General features: G+C 45.2%; 1 protein-coding gene across 1 annotated transcript in view; it reads left to right on the top strand.

Moving 5' to 3' along the window:
- The first annotated feature begins 300 nt into the window (after positions 1-300).
- LOC144697775 (uncharacterized) overlaps positions 301-22599 on the top strand; it is a 131487-nt gene continuing 109188 nt past the window's right edge. The window contains exons 1-3 of the mRNA XM_078569772.1: positions 301-638; positions 4744-5878; positions 18159-19291. Coding sequence (XP_078425898.1) covers positions 4853-5878; positions 18159-19291 — 2159 coding nt within the window. The 5' untranslated portion in view covers positions 301-638; positions 4744-4852. The remainder of the gene's footprint in view (positions 639-4743; positions 5879-18158; positions 19292-22599) is intronic.

Below are 22599 nucleotides of genomic sequence, written 5' to 3'. Positions count from 1 at the left end.
TATCTGCGGGGCGAAGGCTGCGGGATCGCGTCTCCAGCAAAAGGCCCGGGTTAACGGCCGCCATCTTGAGCGGGGTTAATGTACAGCAGGGCGCATGCGCGGTAATTCCTGTCCCTGTCAGCAGGAGGGGAGTATGTTGTGCATTTCTATCCTGGACTGACGGGGATGGATTTTGGAAACTCCTTTTACAGGGGATTGGAAGGGGAGGATTTACGCACAGCAAACTCAAAGCAAATATCACATTAAGATCTGACTCGAGTCACTCGATTCATCAGGACCTGGATATTATCAGTATTTGAGTTTAAGCATTGAGTTCCAGGTCATTAACACTCAATGTGTGAAATTTCTTCCTCACATTCCCCCTGTAGATCTTACCTTAAATCTGTGTCTGTGATACTTTTATGATTAGCTAATAACTTATGTTTTTTTCATTCATTCACAGGGATGTGGGCTTTGCTGGATGGGCCAGCATTTATTGCCCATCCCTAGTTGCCTTTGAGAAGGTGGTGGTGAGCTGCCTTCTTGAACCGCTGCAGTCCATGTGCTATCGGTACACCCACAGTGCTGTTAGGAAGGGAGTTCCAGGATTTTGACCCAGTGACAGTGAAGGAACGGCGATATTTTTCCAAGTCAGGATGGTGAGTGACTTGGAAAGGAAATTCCAGGTGGTGGTGTTCCCATCTACCTGCTGCCCTTGTCCTTCCAGATGGTACCGGCCATGTTTGGAAGGTGCTGTCTAAGGAACCCTGGTGAATTCCTGCAGTGCATCTTGTAGATGGGGTACACACTGCTGCTACTGTGCATCGGTGGTGGAGGGAGTGAATGTTTATGAATATGGTGCCAGTCAAGTGGACTACTTTGTCCTGGACCGTGTCAGGCTTCTTGAGTGTTGTGGGAGCTGCACTCATCCAGGCAAGTGGGGAACATTCCATCACACTCCTGACTTGTGTCTTGTATATGGTGGACAGACTATGGGGAGTCAGGAGGTGACTTACTCACTACAGGATTCCTAGCCTCTGACCTGCTGTTGTAGCCATTATTTTTATATGGCTAGTCCAGTTCCGTTTCTGGTCAAGAGCAATCCTCAGGATGTTGATAGCAGGGGATTCAGTGATGGTAATGCCATTGAATGTCAGGGGGCGATGGTCAGATTCTCTCTTGCTGGAGGTGGTCATTGCCTGATACTTGTGTGGCTCGAATGTTACTTGCCACTTTTCAGCCCAAGCCTGGATATTGTCCAGGTCTTGCTGCATTTGGACGTGGGCTGCATCAATATGTGAGGAGTCACAAATGGTGCTGAACATTGTGCAATCTTCAGTGAACATCCCCACTTCTGACCTTATGATGGAAGGAAGATCATTGATGAAGCAGCTGAAGATGGTTGGGCCTAGGACACTACCCTGAAGAATTCCTGCAGTGATGTCCTGGAGCTGAGATGATTGATCTCCAACAACCACAACCACATTCCTTTGTGCTAGGTATGACTCTAACCAGTGGAGAGTTTTCCCCCAATTCCCATTGACTCCAGTTTTGCTAGGGCTCCTTGATGCCACATTTGGTCAAATGCTGCCATGATACAGTCACTCTCATCTCACCTCCAGAGTTCAGCTCTTTTGTCCATGTTTCCACCAAAGCTGTAATGGGGTCAGGAGCCGAGTGGCCCTGATGGAACCCAAACTTGGCGTCAGTGAGCAGGTTATTGTTAAGCAAGTACCGCTTGATAACACTGTTGATGACCCCTTCCATCACTTTACTGATAATCGAGAATAGACTGATGGGGTGGTAATTGGCCAGGTTGGATTTGTCCTGCTTTTTGTGTACAGGACATACCTGGGCAATTTTTCACATTGCTGGGTCGATGCCAGTGTTGTAGCTGTACTGGAACAGCCTGGCTAAGGGCGAGGCAAGTTCTGGAGCACAAGTCTTCAGTACAATTGCTGGAATATTGTCAGGGCCCCATAGCTTTTGCACTATCCAGTGCCTTCAGCTGTGGAGTGAATCAAATTTGCTGAACACTGGCATCTGTGATGCTGGGGACCTCCGGAGGGGGCCGAGATGGATCATCCACTCGGCACTTCTGGCTGAAGATTGTGGCAAATGCTTCAACCTTATCTTTTATAGCTTTTTATAAACTTTTGCATCTCTATCAGATTTCCCCTCAACCTCCTTTGCTGCAAGGAGAACAACCCCAGTTTCTCCAACCTAACATTGTTACTAAAATCCCTCATCCCTGGAACCATTCTGGTAAATCTCCTCTGCACCCTCTCAAGGACCCTCACATCCTTCATTATGTGTGGTGATCACTGGTTTGCACAGACCCAGATGTTCAGTGTTCGTGTCTGTGATGTCATCACGCACCGACAATTGATCAGTGACATCACCCCCACTCCCCGGGTATTTCCTCAACTGGGAGATTTTTCTCTGACTCCAGTGTTTCTGATATCTTTCCAGCTGCAAGCTCCAGCAGGAGATTTTAATATTGAAAACTGAAATTGGTTCAGAGGTGAGTATTTTTGACCATTCCTCTACAATTTAGAGCTTTTAGTGCTATTCCCTGTTATCTGTGAGAGGTTCCATGGCTCTGAGGCTGGTGTGGCTCCTTTACTGTGGATCTGAATCCATGTCCACCCATTGCTCTGTTTCACCTCTGCCCTCCCTGATCACCTCCCTGCCATTGTCTAACTTCCTCTGTCTCTAATAATGGGTGTGTTTTAGTTATGTTCAACATTTTACTGTTACTTCTACCAACTGCGTCTAAATGAGGTTTCCACCACTGCCCATCACCTGATCATGTGCTGCTGGCTTTCCAGCTTTATCTTCCCATAGTATGTTTCATGGTCAGGAATTGTTTTTCCTGCACTGTCGTCCATTTCTCTTCTGTTTCTGAGTTTATATTGACCATCAAATTCTGCAGCATTTTTACTTCCCATAGTTCATTCTGCACACCCTGAAACACTAACTCTTTTTCTCTCCCCACAGTTACTGCCTGACCTGCTGAGAATTTCCATCATTTTCTCTTTTTGTTTCAGATTTCCAGTAGCTGCAGTATTTTGCTATTATTTTATTGCAGGCGTTGTTCACAGAACTGAATCTGGAAACACAGACGGACCAGTTAAGAGCCGGTTTTTGCAGGGTAGACATTGATGGCTGAAGTTGGTCCCTGGCCTCCAGTGTTGGTCCTTTTTCATTGAGTCATAGAATCATTGAATGGTTACAATACAGCCAGAGGCCATTTAGCCTATCATGCCCATGCTGGCTCTCTGTAAGAGCAAGAGTTAGTCCCACTCCCTGACCTTTCACTAACAAGACTAGCAGCAGATATTACCCATCCCCACTTACCTGTGGAGAAGATGATGTTTGACCTTCTTGAACCACTGCAGTCTGTGTGGTGAAGGTGCTCCCACAATGTTACAGGCTATTCACCCAGTGATGATGAAGGAACAGTGATATATGCTGAAATCAACAACAACAATGTGTATTTATATAGTGCCTTTCATGTAATAGAACATTCCAATGTGTGTTCACAGGAGTGTTATACAGCAACATTTGACACGAAACCCACATAAGGAGCTGTTAGGGCATTTGACCAATAGTTTGGTCAAACAGATAGTTTTTAAGGAGTCTCTTAAAGGAGGAAAGTGAGGTAGAGAGACAGAGAGGTTTAGGGAGGAAATTCCACAGCTTTTGGCTTTGGCAGTTCGACCACCAAAGGTGGAGCAATTAAAATCGGGAATGTTCAGGATGTCAGAATCAGTGGAGCGCAAATATCTCAGAGGGTTGTGAGGCTGGAGGAGATTACACAGATAGGGAGGGGCCATGGAGGTAATTGAAAATAAGGATGAGGAATTTAAAGTTTAGGTGCTTCTTAACCCAGAGCCTTTGTAGGTCAGTGAGCACAGGGCTGATGGGTGAACAAGGCTTGGTGCGAGTAAGCACACGGACAGCAGCGTTTTGGGTGATCTCAAGATTACAGGGAGGTTGAATGTAGGAGGCCGGTCAGGATTGTTAAGTCTAGAGGTGACAAAAGAATGGATGAGAGTTTCAGGAAAGGATGAGCAGTGAGTCGGGCAGTGTCGGGCGATGTTACTGAGTTGGGAATGGGCGGCCTTGGTGATGATGCATATATGTGGTTTGAAGCTAATTTTTGGGTGAACTATGACCCAGTGGTTGTGAACAGACTGGTTTGGCCCCAGACAGTTACCAGGGAGAGGGATGGAGTCGGTGGCCAGGAAGTGGAGTTTGTAGTGGGAACTGAAGACAATGGCTTTGGTCTTCCCAATACTTAAGTGGAGGAAATTTCTGTTTGTCCAGTACTGGATGTCAGACAAATCAGGATGGTGTGTGAGTTGAAAGGGAACTTGGAGGTGATGGTGTTCACACACACCTCCCAGCCTGGCCCTTCTAGGTGGTGGAGGTTCAGAGTTTTGATTTTCTGTCAAAATTCTGGTTGAGTTGTAATCCCTCTTTTTCAACCCTTCCCTCTCCCACCCCGACCCTTCTCTCTCTTCCTGTCTTCTCCCATCTAGGCCGGTGCCTTGTGTAGGCCCAGACTGGGTGGCAGGTTCCCTTCCCTGAAGGACATAAATGAACCAGTTGGGTTTTTATGACAATCCAGCAGTTTTCATGGTCACTTTTTCCTGGTGCCGGCCCCACTAATTACCAGATTCATTCAGCTCAATTTCACAACCTGTTTTTGTGGGTTCTCTCTCACTCCCTTTTCTCTGTTTTAAATCAATTTCACAGGGTATTAGAAGGGGAGGATTTGCAGTTGGGAAACTGAAACCAAACATCACATCAGGATCTGACAGAGTTGCCCAGCTTATCGTCACCCAAATATCATCGGAAGTTGAACATGGAAGGAAAAAGCACCGTTCACAGTGGGGAGAAACCGTACACGTGTTCTGTGTGTGGACGAGGCTTCAACCGATCATCTAATCTGTTGAAACATAAATGCAGTCAGAACAGGGAGAAACCGTGGAAATGTGGGGACTGTGGGAAGGGATTTAATTACCCATCAGAGCTGGAAAATCATCAACGAATTCACACTGGGGAGAGGCCGTTCACCTGCCCTGAGTGTAGGAAAGGATTTACTTGTTCGTCCAGTCTGCTGAAACATTGGCGAGTTCACACTGGGGAGAGGCCGTTCACCTGCTCCGAGTGTGGGAAGGGATTTGCTCGCTCATCCACCCTGCTGACACACCAGCGAGTTCACACTGACGAGAGACCTTTCAAATGCCCAGACTGCGGGAAGTGCTTTAAAAGTCCCCGGGAACTGACTGCCCATCAACGTGTTCACACTGACGAGAGGCCATTCAGGTGCTCTCACTGTGGGACTGGGTTCAAGACATTATTTAACCTCACTGTACACCAGCGAATTCACAATGGGGAGAGCCCATTCACCTGCTCCAAGTGTGGGAAGGGATTTGCTAACAGATCCACCCTGCTGAATCACCAGAGTATTCACACTGACGAGAGACCTTTCAAATGTCCAGACTGTGGGAAGTGCTTTAAAAGTTCCGGGGACCTGATGATCCATCAACGTGTTCACACCGATGAGAGACCGTTCAGGTGCTCTCACTGCGGGACTGGGTTCAGACAATCATCTCAACTCATTGTACACCAGCGAATTCACAATGGGGAGAGACTATTCACCTGCTCAGAGTGTGGGATGGGATTCACTCGCTTATCCATCCTGTTGACACACCAGCGCACTCACACTGGGGAGAGGCCATTCACCTGCTCAGAGTGTGGGAGGGGATTCACAACCACATCCTCCCTGCTGAGACACCGGCGAGTTCACACTGGGGAGAGGCCATTCAGCTGCCCCGAGTGTGGGAGGGGATTCACAACCACATCCTCCCTGCTGAGACACCGGCGAGTTCACACTGGGAGAGGCCATTCACCTGCCCCGAGTGTGGGAGGGGATTCATAACCTCATCCAAACTGCTGAAACATCAGCGAGTTCACAAGTGATTGGGTTTTTCTGTTAATCGCATCCAGGACTGAACTGTGTCCATTTGGTCTGTTTCTGCTGATGTTAATAAACTCGAGTCCAATTGTAGGGGTTAATATTCTGGATAAAGTCAAATAAATCAGCTTTGTGTTAAACTTGCATCGTGTTGAGTCTTTCTAATATCTCTAACACAAATTAGTTCCTTTTGAAGTGCTCTCCCTCTCTTCTGTCTCCTTCATCCACACCTCCAACAACAAGTGTGAGGAGCTCATAGATCGTCTTTGTCACTACGATTGAGACAATCCGATCAGCTGCTTTCCTCTTTCCACTGGCCCACTGGGCCAAACTCTTTCTAAAGCTCCCCCCTGCCCCTTGCCCTGAACCTGTTTTTCTCCCTCTTGCTCTCTCAGAGCTCATCTTGTCAATGAGACCTGCCTTCTGCTGCCTTGACCCTATTCTCACGAAACTGCTGACCATCCATTTTCTCCAAGTTAGCTGATATTGTTAACGGTTCTTTCTCTTATCTGTCCCTCTTGCCTTAAAATCCACCACCATCACCCTCCTGAGAAGAAACAAACCTTTATCCCACCATCTTTACAAACTACCACCCCATCTCCAAACTCCCTTTTCTCTACAAAGTCCTTGAACTTGGTGTCTCCCAAGAATCTATCCTTGGCCCCTCCTATTTCTCATCTACCCGCTGCCACTAGGCAACATCATCCAAAAGCACCATGTTAGTTTTCACATGTACACTGACAACGCCCAGCTCTACCTCACCACCATCCCTCTTCATTCCTCCACTGTTACTAAATTATTAAACTGCTTATCCGACACCAAGTACTGAATGAGCAGGAATTTTCTCCAATCAAAATTTGGGAAAACCAAAGCCATTGTCTTCAGTCACCACTTCGAATTGTCAAGGAACTATCAGATTTTTTCTGATATTATTGTGGGATATTGTAAAGCAAGCTTATGTTTCAGTGTGTGTGGCTAATTTAATTAACTAAAGACAATTAGACTGCAAGTTTTAAATTATCAAAGGAGTGAGGTGTAAAAGAAGCATTTGAAATGGGGATGAGTGAGCTGGAATGAGGTCTCAGTGGATAAGGTGTGAAGGTAATTTACATGTTTAGATAAAGAAGGAGTTGTTTGATTTTCAAAGGGATGGTGTAATGTCTACAACTGACAAGATAAGTCAGGCAAAGTGATTGCATTTGTTTTTCCCAAAAGCGCTGGCCATAATAACAACATGAAAGATTTTTGTATTCTGGGAAAAGTAACTTCGAAAGACAAAGAAAACAATGGGATTTACAAATCAAAAGGTATAAAATATATTTAAAGAAGGATTGAAGGTTGTGTGGGGTATGGCCATGTGAGATCTTGAAAGGTGCAACGTGTGAAACAGACTTGTGGGGGTGGGGTGGGGGGGGGTGGTGGGGGGGTGGGGGAAGCCTCTAGCTACCCTCCAGACGTTTGCTGTTCCAGTAACCAAGGTTGTGTTAAAGGCCTTTGGAATTTCACTGTCGAGTGGGTGCTTGTGGTAATAGTACTGAATGTCTTTATAAATTGGGAATCTATTTGGGCTGTTGCCTTAAAGGAAGTGTGTAGTTGGTAGTCTGGTTAAGTATGAATTTTGCGAAATGCTATAAGATTAAGTAACTGTGTAACTGTGATTTTGTGTGTGTGTGTGTTTAAGTTTTTTCTTCTTTTGTTAATAAATACTTTAAATTAATCTTTAAAATCTCTGAAGGTGGCCGTGGACTCATTACTTCTGACTTCAGTGCACAAGCCTCCTTGTAATAAATGCAAATAGAAAAATCATTGTGATAGTTTGGCCAAGTCTCCCTTGTGGATTTGATCAGCCTGGAAAATTCTGTTCCATAACGGCCGTGTGCATCCCTCTCCCTGGGAACTGTCTGAGGCTCAGCCACACTGTTCACAATCCTGGTGTCAGATTTAACCCCAAGATAAGTTTCTGACCACATATCCGCACCATCACTAACACCAGATATTTTAATCTCCATAATGTCGCCTGTCTCCACCCCACCCCAGCTCACATGGGACACTTGCCTTTATTAATCGAGACACAGAATATAAGAGCAGGGAGGTTATGTTGGAGTGTATACAATGTGAGTTAGGCCACAGCTGGAGTCCTGTGTGCAATTCTAGTCACCAAACTATAGGAAGGATGTGATTGCACTGGAGAGGGTGCAGGGGGGATTCACCAGGATGTCGCCTGGGCTGGAGCGTTTCAGCTATGAAGAGAAACTGGATAGGCGAGGGTTGTTTTCCTTCGAGCAGAGAAGGCTGAGGGGGGACCTGATAGAGGTGTACAAAATAATGAGGGGCATAGATCGGGTAGATAGGAAGAAACATTTCCCCTTAGAGGTGGTGTCAATAACCATGGGGCATAAATTGAAAATAAAGGGCAGGGGATTTGAGGAACCAGCAAGATCCCACAACTAATCTGATAATGAGCAGATAATCTGTATTTGTGATGTTGATTTGAGTGTGGAAGGGGATGTGTAAAGAGCTGGTCATTGTATAGAGATGTGAACCAAGGAAATGGTACCTGTGTGTAATAGTGACACAGCCTTGTGTTCACACTCAGAACAATACACAGATATCCTTGTGGTTATGGTTTGAACAGGGCCAGATGACGAATGTGGTGAACAAGTTAAATATAAATATCTCCAGTGTAGCTGCAGCTTCTTAGATCAGAGCTGGGGGGAAGAGAGCTCCGAATCCACTGCATTATCTTCCCATGGAGAGGTTGTGCAGTCAGTAGTTTAGTGGGAATAGTGTCAATGGAGCAGGAGGTGTGTCTCATGGACAAGATGAGCTCTGAGAGGGCATGAGGGGAGGTGGGAGAGAAACTAGAAGAAGATGTGAGTTCAGATCTCGGTATAAGGGGAACGTTAGGGGAGGTTTGGCCCAGTAGGTTAGGGGAAGGGAGGGAAACAACAGAGGCAGCTGGTTGGATTGTCTCAATTTTAGTGACAAAGAAGACCATGAGCTGCTCCTCCATGAGCACTTGTTGGGGGTGAGGATGGAGGAGACAGAGGAGAGGGAGAGCAATTCAAAAGGAGCTAACGTGTTAGAGATATTAAAATGACTCAACATATTGTGTATTTAAAACAAAGCTGATTTATTTAACTTTTATCCAGAATATTAATCCCTATAACTGGGCTGGAGTTCATTTACATCCGCAGAAATAAACTAGGAACGTAGTTCAGTTCTAAGTGTGATTAACAGCAAAATTCAAGCACTATAAGTTTTTTTACTTATTCGTTCATGGGATGTGGGTGTCGCTGGTGTCACTGGCCAGGCCAGCATTTATTGCCTATCCCTAATTGCCCTTGAGAAGGTGCTGGTGAGCCGCCTTCTTGAATCACTGCAGTCCGTGTGGGATAGGTACACCCACAGTGCTGTTAGGAAAGGGGTTCCTGGATTTTCTTCTAGTGACAGTGAAGGAACGGCGATATAGTTCCAAGTCAGGATGGCGTGGGGCTTGGTGGGAAACATGAAGATGGTGGCGTTCTCATGCATCTTTGTGAACTCGCTGGTGTCTCAGCAGGGTGGATGAGTGAGCAAATCCCTTCTGACATACGGTGCATGTGAATGGCCTCTCCCCAGTGTGAACTCGCTGGTGCTCCAGCTGGTTGGATAATGTAGTGAATCCCTTTCCACACAAGGAGCAGGTGAACGGCCTCTCACCAGTATGAATGCGCTGGTGTGTCAGCAGGTTGGCTAACTGAGTGAATCCCTTCCCACACTCGGAGCAGGTGAATGGCCTCTCTCCAGTGTGAACTCGCTGGTGTACAGTGAGGTCAGATAATTGCCTGAACCCAGTATGGCACCGAGAGCACCTGAATGGCCTCTCATCAGTGTGAATACGTTGATGGCGCATCAGTTCACCAGAACTTTTATAGCACTTCCCACAGTCTGGGCATTTAAAAGGTTTCTCGTCAGAGTGAACTCGCTGGTGAGCCAACAGGTTACATGACAGAGTGAATCCCTTCCCACACTCGGAGCAGGTGAACGGCTTCTCCCCGGTGTGACTGCGGCGATGAGATTCCAGCTGAACTGGAAAATTGAATCCTTTCCCACAGTCCTCACATTTACAGGGTTTCTCCTCAGTGTGACTGCGCTTGTGTCTCGACAGGTCAGATGATCGGTTGAAGCCTTGTCCACACACAGAACACGTGTACGGTTTCTCCCAACTGTGAACGGTGTTTTTTCCTTCCATGTTCAAAATCCGACAATATTCAGGTTACGATAAATTCTGCAACTTTGTTAGATCCTGAAGTGATGTTGGGTTTGAATTTCCTGACTGTAAATTCTTCCCCTCTAATACCCTGTGAAATTGATTTAAAACAGAGAAAAGGGAGTGAGTGAGAGAACCCACAAAGACACAAAGGCAGATTGTGAAATTGAGCTGAATGAATCTGGTAATTTGTGGGGCCGGCACTAGGGAAAAGTGACCATGAAAGCTGATGGATTGTCATAAAAACCCAACTGGTTCACTAATGTCCTTCAGGGAAAGGGATCCACCATCTCATCTGGATCTGGACTCTGGCTTCTAAGAGAGAACAGGCAGACATTGAGATGTGGGAGCATTAGGGGGCAAAGGAGAGGGATTTTATATATCCACAACTCAACCTAAACTTTGACAGAAACTTCCAAACCCTCAACTTCTACCATCTGGAAGAACCAGAGAAGCAGGTGTATGTGAAAACCATCACTTCCAAGTTCCCCTCCAAGTTGAAACTGTCGTGACTTGTCTGACTCCTAGTACTGGATGAACAGAAATTTCCTCCAGTTAAATATCGTGAAGACCAAAGACATTGTCTTCAGTCCCCGCTCTAAACTATTCCATAGCCACTGACTTCATTCCTCTCCCTGGCAACTGTCCCAGGCTGGACAAGACTGGGCACAATCTCAGTGTCATGTTTCCCACCTGCTGATCTCCTGACCACAGAACACCGCCTATTTCCATCTCAGTAATCTCACCTGCTTTGCCCCTGAGTCAGCTAATCTGCTTCTGAAACTCTCATCCATTCCACTCCCTAAATTTGAATATTCTAATTCATCCCACATTTAACCTCTCTGTAAAGCTGAGTTCATCCAAAACTCTGCTACCCTTCACTACTCTGCTCACTGAGCTACTTAGGCTCAGGTTGAGCAGTGCTTCAAATCTTAAAACTTTCATCTGTTTCCAAATCTCTCCAAAGCTTTGCTCACCCCTATTTCCGTCATCTCCTCCAGCCCCACAGCCCTCTGAGATCTCTGTGCTCATCTAATTCCGGTCTCTTCAGCATCCCCATTTTCAGTTCCTTCAGTGTTTGTGGCTGGGCCAAAGGCAAAAACTCACAATATCCCTCATGAAATCTCTCCACCTCTGTAACTTACTTTCCTCATTAAGACACTCCTTCAAACCTACCTCTTTGACCAAACTTTTGACTTTCTTCCCTGATATCTGTGTGTGTCTCGGTGTCAGATGTTGCTTTGTAAAACTCCCATAAAACACCCTGGAATGTTTGATTACATCAAAGGCGCTCTATAAATGAAAGTCAATGTTACAGACTTGGACACATATCACCGTTATAAATGTAAGTCAATGTTACAGACTAGGACACATATCACTGTTATAAATGTAAGTCAATGTTACAGACTGGAACACATATTACCGTTATAAATGTAATTCAATGTTACAGACTTGGACACATATTACCGTTATAAATGTAAGTCAATGTTACAGACTGGGACACACATCACCGTTATAAATGTAAGTCAGTGTTACAGACTTGGACACACATCACCGTTACAAATGTAAGTCAGTGTTACAGACTGGGACACACATCACCATTATAAATGTAAGTCAGTGTTATAGACTGGGACACACATCACTGTTATAAATATAAGTCAATGTTACAGACTGGGACACACATCACTGTTGCTTCATCACTGGATGAAGATCCTCTCAGTCTTTACCTAACAGTTTTGCGGAAGCCCCTTCACCACACGGGCTGCAGCGGTTCAAGAACAAAACCCAGCATCAATTTCTCAACAAGCGACTGGGGATTGGCAATATGAGCTGCCTTGCTACTGACTCCTATAAGCCCATCATAAATTAAAAGTATCTGCCTGTGTGAAATGGATTAACAGCTCCTACAGGAATCCTTGTTCCTCCCGCTCCCGGCCGCTCCCATTCAGATTCCAGGAGCCGCGCTCACTCTCACGGAGGCTGCGCTCAGTCTGGAGCAACACTGCGCATGCTCCGCGCACGCAGGCGGCTTCCGGGGGCGGGGCCTTCCCACGCCTAGGCGTAACTGCCCTTCTGATGGAGATAGGGTGTATTCACTCTCGCGGAGCATTCTGGGTCTCCTTATCCGCCATCATTAAAAAAGCGTCTGGAGGGTGAGAAGTCTGTTCCAGTAATTTTGATACAATCCGTTGTTTACACCGAGAGGCCCGACACAGTTGATGTCAGTGACAGGTCCAGGTTAGCAGCCGCCATCTTTATAGGGATAAAAACAAAAAGCTAAAAGCTACTGCGGATGCTGGAAATCCAAAACAAAATAAAAACAGAATTACCTGGAAAAACTCAGCAAGTCTGGCAGCATCGGCGGAGAAGAAATCAGTCAACGTTTCGAGCCCTCATGGCCCTTCAGCAGAACTGAAGCATAGTTTCAACAAGGGAGAAATATAAATTGGTTTAAGGTGGGTGGGGGGGAAGAGACACATGTGCCATCGTTTGAAGGGCAATGTGCTGCTGGGTGCAAGCGCTGCCATCCTAACAACATAAGAATAAGAACATCAGAACTCGGAGCAGGAGTTGGCCTGTCGGCCCATTGAGCATGATGCACCATTCAATGAGACCATGGCTGATCTGATTGTGGTCTTAACTGCACTGCCCGCCCCTCATTTTGATGCTTAGATGAAAAATTTGTCTAACTCGGTCTCAATTAGTCATTTGGTAGTAAAGAACTTGAGTGTTGCTGAAAAAAAGAGACATGTGGAAGCTTTTCGTCTTGTACTCATCGGGGCACTTCGCAAGAATACCAATGTAAGGAAAAACAACCATATATACTGTATGTAAAGAGAATGCTGATTGGTTGGCGAGTGGACTCTGATTGATAGAGGCTTGCTATGCAAAATGCACTAGTAATGGTGCCTGACAGTTAACTGCCAAGCATTGTTTGAAATTTGAACCAGACAGTTTGACCCTGATTGGTCAAGGCATTGTCCTGAGGAATGAGTCAGCAAATGGCTGTCACTTATTTTGTTTAGCTGAAACAGGCGCAATGTGTGTATATGTTTTTTCTGTCTGCAAAGAACTGAGCCCTATTAATATATGTATCTTTCAGTACATGCAAATGCACCACACTGCAAGCCCAACTGAGAATCTTAAATTGGTTGTCAATGTAATTTTTAGCACACTGACGATTATTTAGCAAATGTTGTCCAATCACGGAATCACATCTAATATTGGACACTGTTTTGAGCTTTGCAAACACAGGCTGGTTGGGTATGGTCTGTTTGCAATGTTTGGCAGTTAACTGTCAGTCACTATCACTGGTGCATTCTCCATGGCAATGCCTCTACCAATCAGAGCCCACTTGCCAACCAATCAGCACTCGCTTTGCATACAGTATGTATAGTTGTTTTCTCCCTATATTGGTATTCTTGCCATTTGTCCTGTTCAGTACAAGGTGAAAAGCTTCAACGTGTCCCTTTTTTTTTAGCAATACTCAACTTTGCATCTATTCAATAACCAGACCTCCACTCCTTGCTGGGGAAGAGAGTTCCACAGACTAATGGATGCCTGAGAGAAGAAATTTCTCCTCACCTCAGTCTTCCGCATCTCAGTCAAGTTTATTGAAAACCTTTATTTTTAAATGGTGCCTCCTTGTTCCATATTCCCCCATGAGGGGAAAAAGCTCTCTCAGGATCCACCCTGTTAAGTGCCCTCAGAATCTTACAGGTTTCAATAAGATCACCTCTCATTCTTCGAAACTCCAATGAATAGAGACCCACCTTGCTCAACCTTTCCTCATGAGGCAAAGCCTCTCATTCCAGGAATCAGCCTAGTGAACTTTCTCTGAACTGCTTCCAGTGCAAATATGTCCTTGCTTAAGTTACCTTGGACCAGGTAGCAGGAGGAGAGAATATTGTGAATTTCTATCCTGGACTGACAGTGATGGATTCTGGAACCCCTTTTACAGGGGTTAGGAGGGGAGGATTTACACACAGCAAACTCAAATCAAGAGAAATGTTTGTCTCTTCTGAATTTATACCTGCATCTGACACTTATGACTTTTGTAATCTCCTTTTACAGAGAGCTAGAAGATTTGAAGTCTGTGAGATTTTTCTCTGACTCCAGTGCTTCTGATATCTTTCCAGCTGCAGGCTCCAGCAGGAGATTTTAAATTTGAAAACAGTGAAATTGTTTCAGGGGTGAGTATTATTGAACATTCATCGACAATTTAGAGCTCTTAGTGCTGCGCTGTCGTCCCATGGCTCTGGGGCTGGTGTGGCTCCTTTACTGTGGATCTGAATCCATGTCCATCCATTGCTCTGTTTCACCCTTACCCTTCACAATCACCTCTCTACCGTTGTATGGATCCCTCTGCCTCTAATGTTGGGTGTATTTTAACCATGTTTGGTATTTTACTGTTATTTTCACCAACTGTGTCTAAATGAGGTTCCACTGCTGCCCATCCCCCCAGCTATTCACTGCTGATTTACCAGCTTTATCTTCCCATGGCCAGGAATTGTTTTTCCTGCACTAGAGATCATTTCTCTCCCACTTCTGAGCTTATATTGACTGTCAAATTCTGCTTCATTTGTATTCCCCATAATTCATTCTGTACACCCTGAAATTTTAACTCTTTCTCTTTCCACAGTTACTGCCTGACCTGCTGAGTATTTCCAGCACTTGCTCTTTTTATTTCAGATTTCCAGCAGCTGCAATATTTTGGTTTGGTTTTATTGCAGGCATTTCTCACAGAACTGAGTCTGGGAACAGAGATGAACCAATTAAGAACGGATTTGTATTTGGGTGGGTGTTGATTGGAGAGGTTGGTCCCTGGCCTCCAGTGTTAGACTTTTTCATGCAGCCATAGAATGATTACAATACAGGAGGCCATTTATCCTGTCATTCCTGTGCTGGCTGTGTGCAACTGCAGATCAGCTAGTCCCACTCCCTGCCCTTTCCTCATAGCCCAGCTTTTTCTCTTCAGGTACTTATCCAATTTTATTTTCAAAGCCTTTGCTGTATCAGTTTGAGCTGGAGTGGAGATGGAGGAGAAGCTGCTGGGTTTAACCACAAGGACCCGGCAATTTCCAACGTGAAATTGTCAAAGGGAGGTAGGTTCTGGGGAAGATGAGGTTGCTGAGCAGACACTGGCCATGAAATGTAAAAGATCATTGTTTTAGGAAAAAATATTTCTGTAGATGCTTTTAATCTATTCTACAAATGCATACTTATAAAATCTATTCTGGGGATTTGGGCGTCACTAACAAGACCAGCAGCAGATATTTCCCATCCCCAGTTACCTGTGGAGAAGATGATGTTTGACCTTCTTGAACTGCTGCAGTCCGTGTGGTGAAGGTGCTCCCACAATGATGTTAGATAAGGAGTTACAGGTTATTCACCAGTGATGAAGAAGAAACAATGATATATATCCAAATCAATAACAACAATCTGTATTTATATTGCAACTTTAATGTAACAAAATGTTCCAAGGCATTTCCCAGAAATATTACAAAGCAACATTTGACACTGAGCCACATAAGGAGATATTTGGGCAGGTGACCAGAAGCTTTGTCAAAGAGGTAGGCTTTAAGGAGTATCTTAAAGGGGGAAATTGAGGTAGAGAGGCAGAGAGGTTTAGGGAGGAAATTCCAGAGCTTACGGCCTAGGCAACTGAAGGCACAGCCACCAAAGGTGGAACAGTTAAAATAGGAATGCTCAGGAGATTGGAATTAGATGAGCACAGATATCTCAGAGGGTCATGAGACTGATGGAGGTTACAGAGACAGGGAGGGGCCAAGGAGGAATTTGAAAATAAGGATGAGAAATTAAAAATTTAGATTCTTCTTAACCAAGAACCTTTGTCGGTCAGCGGGCACAGGAGTGATGGGCGAGGAAAACTTGGTGTGAGTAAACACAAGGGCAGCAGAGTTTTGGATAGCCTCAAGATTACAGAGAGGTTGAATGTGGGAGGCTGGCACGGAGTGCCTTAGGATAGTTAAGTCTAGAGGTAACAAAGGAATGGATGAGAGTTTCAGCAACAGGTGAGCTGAGACTAGGGCAGAGTTGGGCGAAGTTACTGAGGTGGAAACAGGCCGTCTGGGTGATGATGAGGATGTGTGGTTGTAAGCTTTTTTCATTACTTATTCATGGAATGTGGGGTTGCTGGCTAGGCCAGCATTTATTGCCCATCCCTGATTGCCCTTGTTTAGAGGGCAATTAAGAGCCAGTCACATTGCTGTGGGTCTGGAGTCACACGTAGGCCAGACCAGGTAAGGACAGCAGATTTCCTTCCCTAAAGGACATTAGTGAACCAGATGGGTTTTTTTTTGTAGTAAAAACCCATCTGGTTTACTACTGTCCTCTAGGGATGGAATTCTGCCGTCCTTGTACTGGTCTGGCCGACATGTGACTCCAGACCCACAGCAATGTGGTTGACTCTTAACTTAGGGATGGGCAATAAATGCTGGTCTAGCTAGCGATGCTCACATCCCATGAACGAATGATTTTAAAAAAGAGCTCATCTTGGGGTGAAGTATTACACTAAAGTTTTGAACAGTCTGGTTCAGCCTCAGACAGTTGCCAGGGAGAGAGATGAAGTCAGTTGTTAGGGAATGGAGTTTGTAGTAGGGACTGAAGACAACACTTTCAGTCTTCCCAGTATTTATATGAAAGAATTTTCTGTTCATTCATTACTGGATGTCAGACCAGTCAGGAGAGTGTGTGACTTCAAGGCGAACTTGGAGAGTTGGTGTTCACATACACCGGCTACCCTGGTCCTAGGTGCTGGAGGCTAGTGGTTCAGGAGATTTGTCAAAGTTATGGTCGAGTAGTAGGTATATAAAATCCCTCTCCTTCAACTGCTGCCTCTCCTACTTCTCTCTCTCTCTCTCCTTCCATAGAGACCAGAGTCTTGCATAGGCCCAGTCTGGGTGGAAGGTTCCATTAATAAGAACTAGGAGCAGGAGTAGGTTATTCAGTCCCTCGAGCCTGCCCCGCCATTCAATACGATCATGGCTGATCTCATTTCGGCCTCAACTCCCGCCCTCTCCCCATAACCATTCAACCCGTTACTAATTAAAAATCTGTCTATGTCCTCCTTAAATTTATTCAGCGTCCCGGCATCCACTGCACTCTGAGATAGTGAATTCCACAGATTCACGACTTTGAGAAAAGTAATTCCTCCTCATCTCTGATTTAAATCTACCACCCCTTAGCTTAAAACTATGGCCTCTTGTTCTAGAATGCCCCAGAAGAGGAAACATCCGCTCCACGTCTACTTTGTCTCTCCCCTTTAGCATCTTATATACCTCAATTAGATCTCCTCTCATCCTTCTAAACTCTAGCAAGTATAGGCCTAAACTGCTCAATCTCTCCTCATAAGACAAGTCCCGCATCTCTGGAATCAATCTCGTGAACCTCCTCTGAACTGCCTCCAATGCAACTACATCCTTCCTCAAGTAAGGGGACCAAAACTGTGTACAGTGCTCCAGGTGCAGTCTCACCAATGCCTTGTACAGTTGCAGCAATAATTCCCTATTTTTATACTCTATTCCCTTAGCAATAAATGCCAAAGTTCCATTTGCCTTCCTTATTACCTGCTGTACCTGCATACTAGCTTTCAGCAATTCATGCACGAGGACACCCAGACCCCTCTGCACTGAAGCATTCTGAAGTTTCTCTCCATTTAAATAATAATAATAAATAATAATAATTCCCTGAAGGACATTAGTGAACCAGTTGGGTTTTTACGACAATCCAGCAGTTTTTATGGTCACTTTTCCCTGGTGCCGGCCCCACAAATTACCAGATTCATTCAGCTCAGTTTCACAACCTGCCTTTGTGTTTCTGCAGGTTCTCTCTCACTCCCTTTTTTCTGTTTTACATCGATTTCACAGGATATTAGAAGGGGAGGATTTGCAGCCCAATTTATCATAATGTGAATGTCACCGGATTTTGAACATGGAAGGAGAAAGCACTGTTCACAGTGGAGAGAAACCATACACTTGTTCTGTTTGTGGTCGAGGCTTCAGCCAATTATCTGACCTATCAGAACATAAATGCAGTCACAACAGGGAGAAGCCGTGGAAATGTGGGGACTGTGGAAAAGGATTTAATTATCCGTCTGACCTGAAAACTCATCGGCGCTGTCACACTGGGGAGAGGCCATTCACCTGCTCCGAGTGTGGGAAGGGATTCACTCAGTCCTCCCACCTATTGATACATCAACGTGTTCACACTGATGAGAGGCCATTCAGGTGCTCTCACTGTGGGATGCGTTTCAGGCGATCATCTGACCTCACTGTACACCAACGAGTTCACACTGGAGAGAGGCCGTTCATCTGCTCCAAGTGCGGGAAGGGATTCACTCGATCATCCAACTTGCTGATACACCAGCAAATTCACACTGGGGAGAGACCATTCACCTGCTCCGAGTGTGGGAAGGGATTCAATCATTCATCTGACCTGCTGCAACACCAGCGCGTTCACACTGGAGAGAGGCCATTCACCTGCTCTGAGTGTGGGAAGGGGTTCACTTGTTCATCAGACCTGCTGACACACCAGCGAGTTCACACTGGGGAGAGACCATTCATTTGCTCCAAGTGTGGGACAGGATTTGCTCGCTCAGCCACATTACTGAGGCACCAGCGAGTTCACACTGACGAGAGACCTTTTAAATGCCCAGTCTGTGGGAAGTGTTATAAAAGCTCCAAGGAACTGTTGTCTCATCAACGTGTTCACACGGATGAAAGACCATTCAGGTGCTCTCTCTGCGGGACTGGATTCAATCAATCATCTGACCTCACTATACACCAGCGAATTCACACTGGGGAGAGGCCATTCACCTGCACGGAGTGTGGGAAGTGTTATAAAGGTTCCCAGGAACTGATGTCCCATCAACGTGTTCACGCTGACGAGAGACCATTCAGGTGCTCTCAATGTGGGACTGGATTTAAGCGATCATCTCAACTCACTGTACACCAGCGAATTCACACTGGGGAGAGACCGTTCAGCTGCACAGACTGTGGGAAGGGATTCACTCAGTCTTCCGCTCTTCTGAGACACCAGCGAGTTCACAAGTAATTACCGTGATTGGATTTTACAGCTGGTCACATCCAGGACTGGGCCATGTTCTTTGGGGTCTGTTTTTGCTGATGTTCACAGAATCACAGAATTTTAACAGCACAAAAGGAGGCCATCCGGCCTATCGTGTCTGCACCAGCTCTGCAAATGAGCATCATGGCCTAGTGCCATTGCCCTGCCTTTTCCCTGTACCCTTACACATTGTTTTGATCCAAATAACCATCTAATGCCTTCTTGAATGCCTCACTTGAACCTGGCTCCACCGCACTTCCAGACAGAGCATTCCAGACCCGAACCACTCGTTGTGTGAAAAAGATTTTTCTCCTGTCCCACTTGCTTCTTTTATAAATCACTTTAAATCTGTGCCCTCTCTTTCTTGATCTTTTTACGAGTGGGAACAGCTTCTCCCCATCTACCCTGTCCAGACCCTTCATGATTTTGAACATCTCTATCAAATCTTCTCTTAGCCTTCTTCTCTCCAAGGAGAACAGCCTTAACCTCTCCAATTTATCCCCATTGCTGAAGTTTCTCATCCCTGGGATTATTCTTGTAAACTCCTTCTGCACTCTCTCCAATATCTTCACATCCTTCCTATAATATGGTGCCCAGAACTGAACACAATATTCCAACTGAGGTCTGGTGAGTGTCTTATATAAATCCAGCATAACCTGCCTGCCCTTGTACTCTATGTCCCTATTAATAAAGCCCAGGGCACTATAAGCTTTACTAATTGCTCTCTCCACCTGTCCTGCCACCTTCAGTGATCTATACACATATACACCCAGGTCTTTCTGCTCCTATATCCCCATGTTCTTCCTACCAAAATGCATCACCTCAAATTTCTCCGCATTGAACTTCATCTGCCATCTATCTGCCCACTCCACCAACTTGTCTGTCCTCTTGAAGTTCCACACCGTCCTCCTCGCAGTCCACAACACTCCCAACTTGCATATCGTCTGCAAACTTTGAAATTGTTCCCTGCACACCAAGATCTAGATCGTTAATATATATCAGGAAAAGCAAGGGTCCCAATACCAGCCCCTGGGGAACCCCACTACAAACCTTCCTACAGCCTGAAAAATATCCATTGACCATTACTCTCTGCTTCCTAGTTTTCAACCAATTTTGTATCCACATTGCTACTGTCCCTTTTATTCCATGAGCAATAACTTTTCTCACAAGTCTGTTGTGTGACACTGTGTCAAATGCGTTTTGACAGTCCATATACACCACATCAACTGCATTACCCTCATTCACCTTTTCTGTTACCTCTTCGAGAAACTCCAGCAAGTTAGTTAAACTTTAGTAATCCATGTTGATTCTCCCTTATCAACACATATTTTCCTATGTGACTATTAATTCTATCCCGAATAATTGTTTCTAGAATCTTGCCCACTACTGAAGTTAAACTGACTGGTCTGTAATTGCTGGGCTTATCCTTGGAACCTTTTTTTGAACAAGGGCATAATGTTTACAATTTTTCAGTTCTCTAGCACCACCCCTGAGTTTAAGGAAGACCGAAAGACTATGGCCAGTGCCCATGAAATTTCTACTCTCACTTCTTTCAATATCCTTGGATGCATCTCATTTGGTCCCAGTACCTTGTCAAGTTTAAGTACCGATAGTCTATTCAACACTTCCTCCTTATCAACTTTGAACCCTTCAGAGTCTGTCACCATGGCCTGGGTAGCATCTACCTCCTTGGTAAAGACGGATGCAAAGTATTCATTTAATACCTCAGCCATGACCCCTTTGTCCATGCGTAAATTCCCTTTTCAGTCCCCAATCAGCCATACTCCTCTTTTTACCAACCTTTTACTATTTATATGCCTGTAGAAGACTTTGGGATTCCCCTTTATGTTGGCTGCCAGTCTCTTCTCATAATCCCTCTTCGCTTCTCTCATGTGCTTTTTCACCTCCCCTCTGAACCTTTTGCATTCGACTTGGTTCTCAATTGTATTTTCTACCTGTCACCTGTCATAAGTGCACTTTTTCTTTTTATCTTAATTTCAATCTCCTTTTTCATCCAGAGAGCTCTGGATTTGTCAGCCCCACCTTTCCCTTTAGATGGTATATAGATTCATGGACGTTTACAGCACAGAAGGAGGCCATTCAGCCCATCGTGTCTGAGCTGGTCAACAAAGATCTAACTACACTAATCCCATTTTCCAGCACTTGACCCATAGCCCTGGAGGCTATGGCAACTCAGGTGAATATCTAAATACTTGACTGTGCCCGACCCAATTCATTTTTTAAAGGTAGCCCATTGTTCAGCTACAGTTTTTCCTGCCAATCTTTTGTTCCAGTCTACCTGGCCCAGCTCCATTCTTGCTCCATTGAAGTCGGCTCTTGTCCAGTTAATTATTCTTACTCTGGATTGCCTATCGTGCTTTTCTCATCATCATCCTAAAACATGCAATACAATAATCACTGTCTCCTAAATGTTCCCCCACTGACACTTGATCTACTTGGCCAACCTAATTTCCAAGAACCAGGTCCAACAGTGGATTAGACACATACTTCTGGAGAAAATTCTCCTGAACACAATTTAGGAACCTTTGTCCCTCTCCGCCCTTTACACTACCAGTGTCCCTATCTATATTCGGGTAATTAAAGTCCCCCATTATAACTACTCTATAATGCCTGCATTTCTCTGTAATTTCCATGAGATTTGTTCCTCTACATCCTTCCCACTAGTTGGCGGTCTATAGGCTACACCAAGCAATGTAATTGCACCCTTTTTGCTCCTTAACCTTAGCCAAATTGATTCTGTCCTTGAACCCCCTGGGACATCCTCTTTCTCCAGCACTGCAATGGTCTCCTTAACCAATACCACCACCCCTCATCCTTTCCTTCCTTTCCTGTCTCTTCTGAACACCTTGTACTCGGGAATATTTAACACCCAGTTCTGCCCTTCCTTGAGCCAGGTCTGTTATTGCCACAACATCACATTTCCACATGGCAGTCTGCACCTGTAACTCCCCAATCTTATTTACTATTCTCTGTGCATTCACATGCATGCATAATAACCCTGATTTGGCTTTTGTTACTTTCTCCCTTGCCCCGACTTTACCTATTAACTTACTCTTTTCTAAACTAGTACTCTCTGTCCCTCCCAGTATTTTGTGCACCCTGGTATTCCTCTCTAATATTTTCTCTTGATTCCTACACTCCTGCTGAGCTAGTTTGAAGCCCTCCCAACAGCACTAGCAAAATGCCCTGCAAGGAGCTCAGTCCCGGCTCTGTTCAGGTGCAACCCATCTGGCTTCTACAGGTGCCAACTCTCCCAGAGCCTGTCCCAGGA

The sequence above is a fragment of the Cetorhinus maximus genome, chromosome 23 (assembly GCF_964194155.1).
Source record: "Cetorhinus maximus chromosome 23, sCetMax3.hap1.1, whole genome shotgun sequence".
NCBI lineage: Eukaryota > Metazoa > Chordata > Chondrichthyes > Lamniformes > Cetorhinidae > Cetorhinus > Cetorhinus maximus.
The sequence above is the reverse complement of the archived record's forward strand: the minus strand, read 5'-3'. Positions and strand labels throughout refer to the sequence as shown.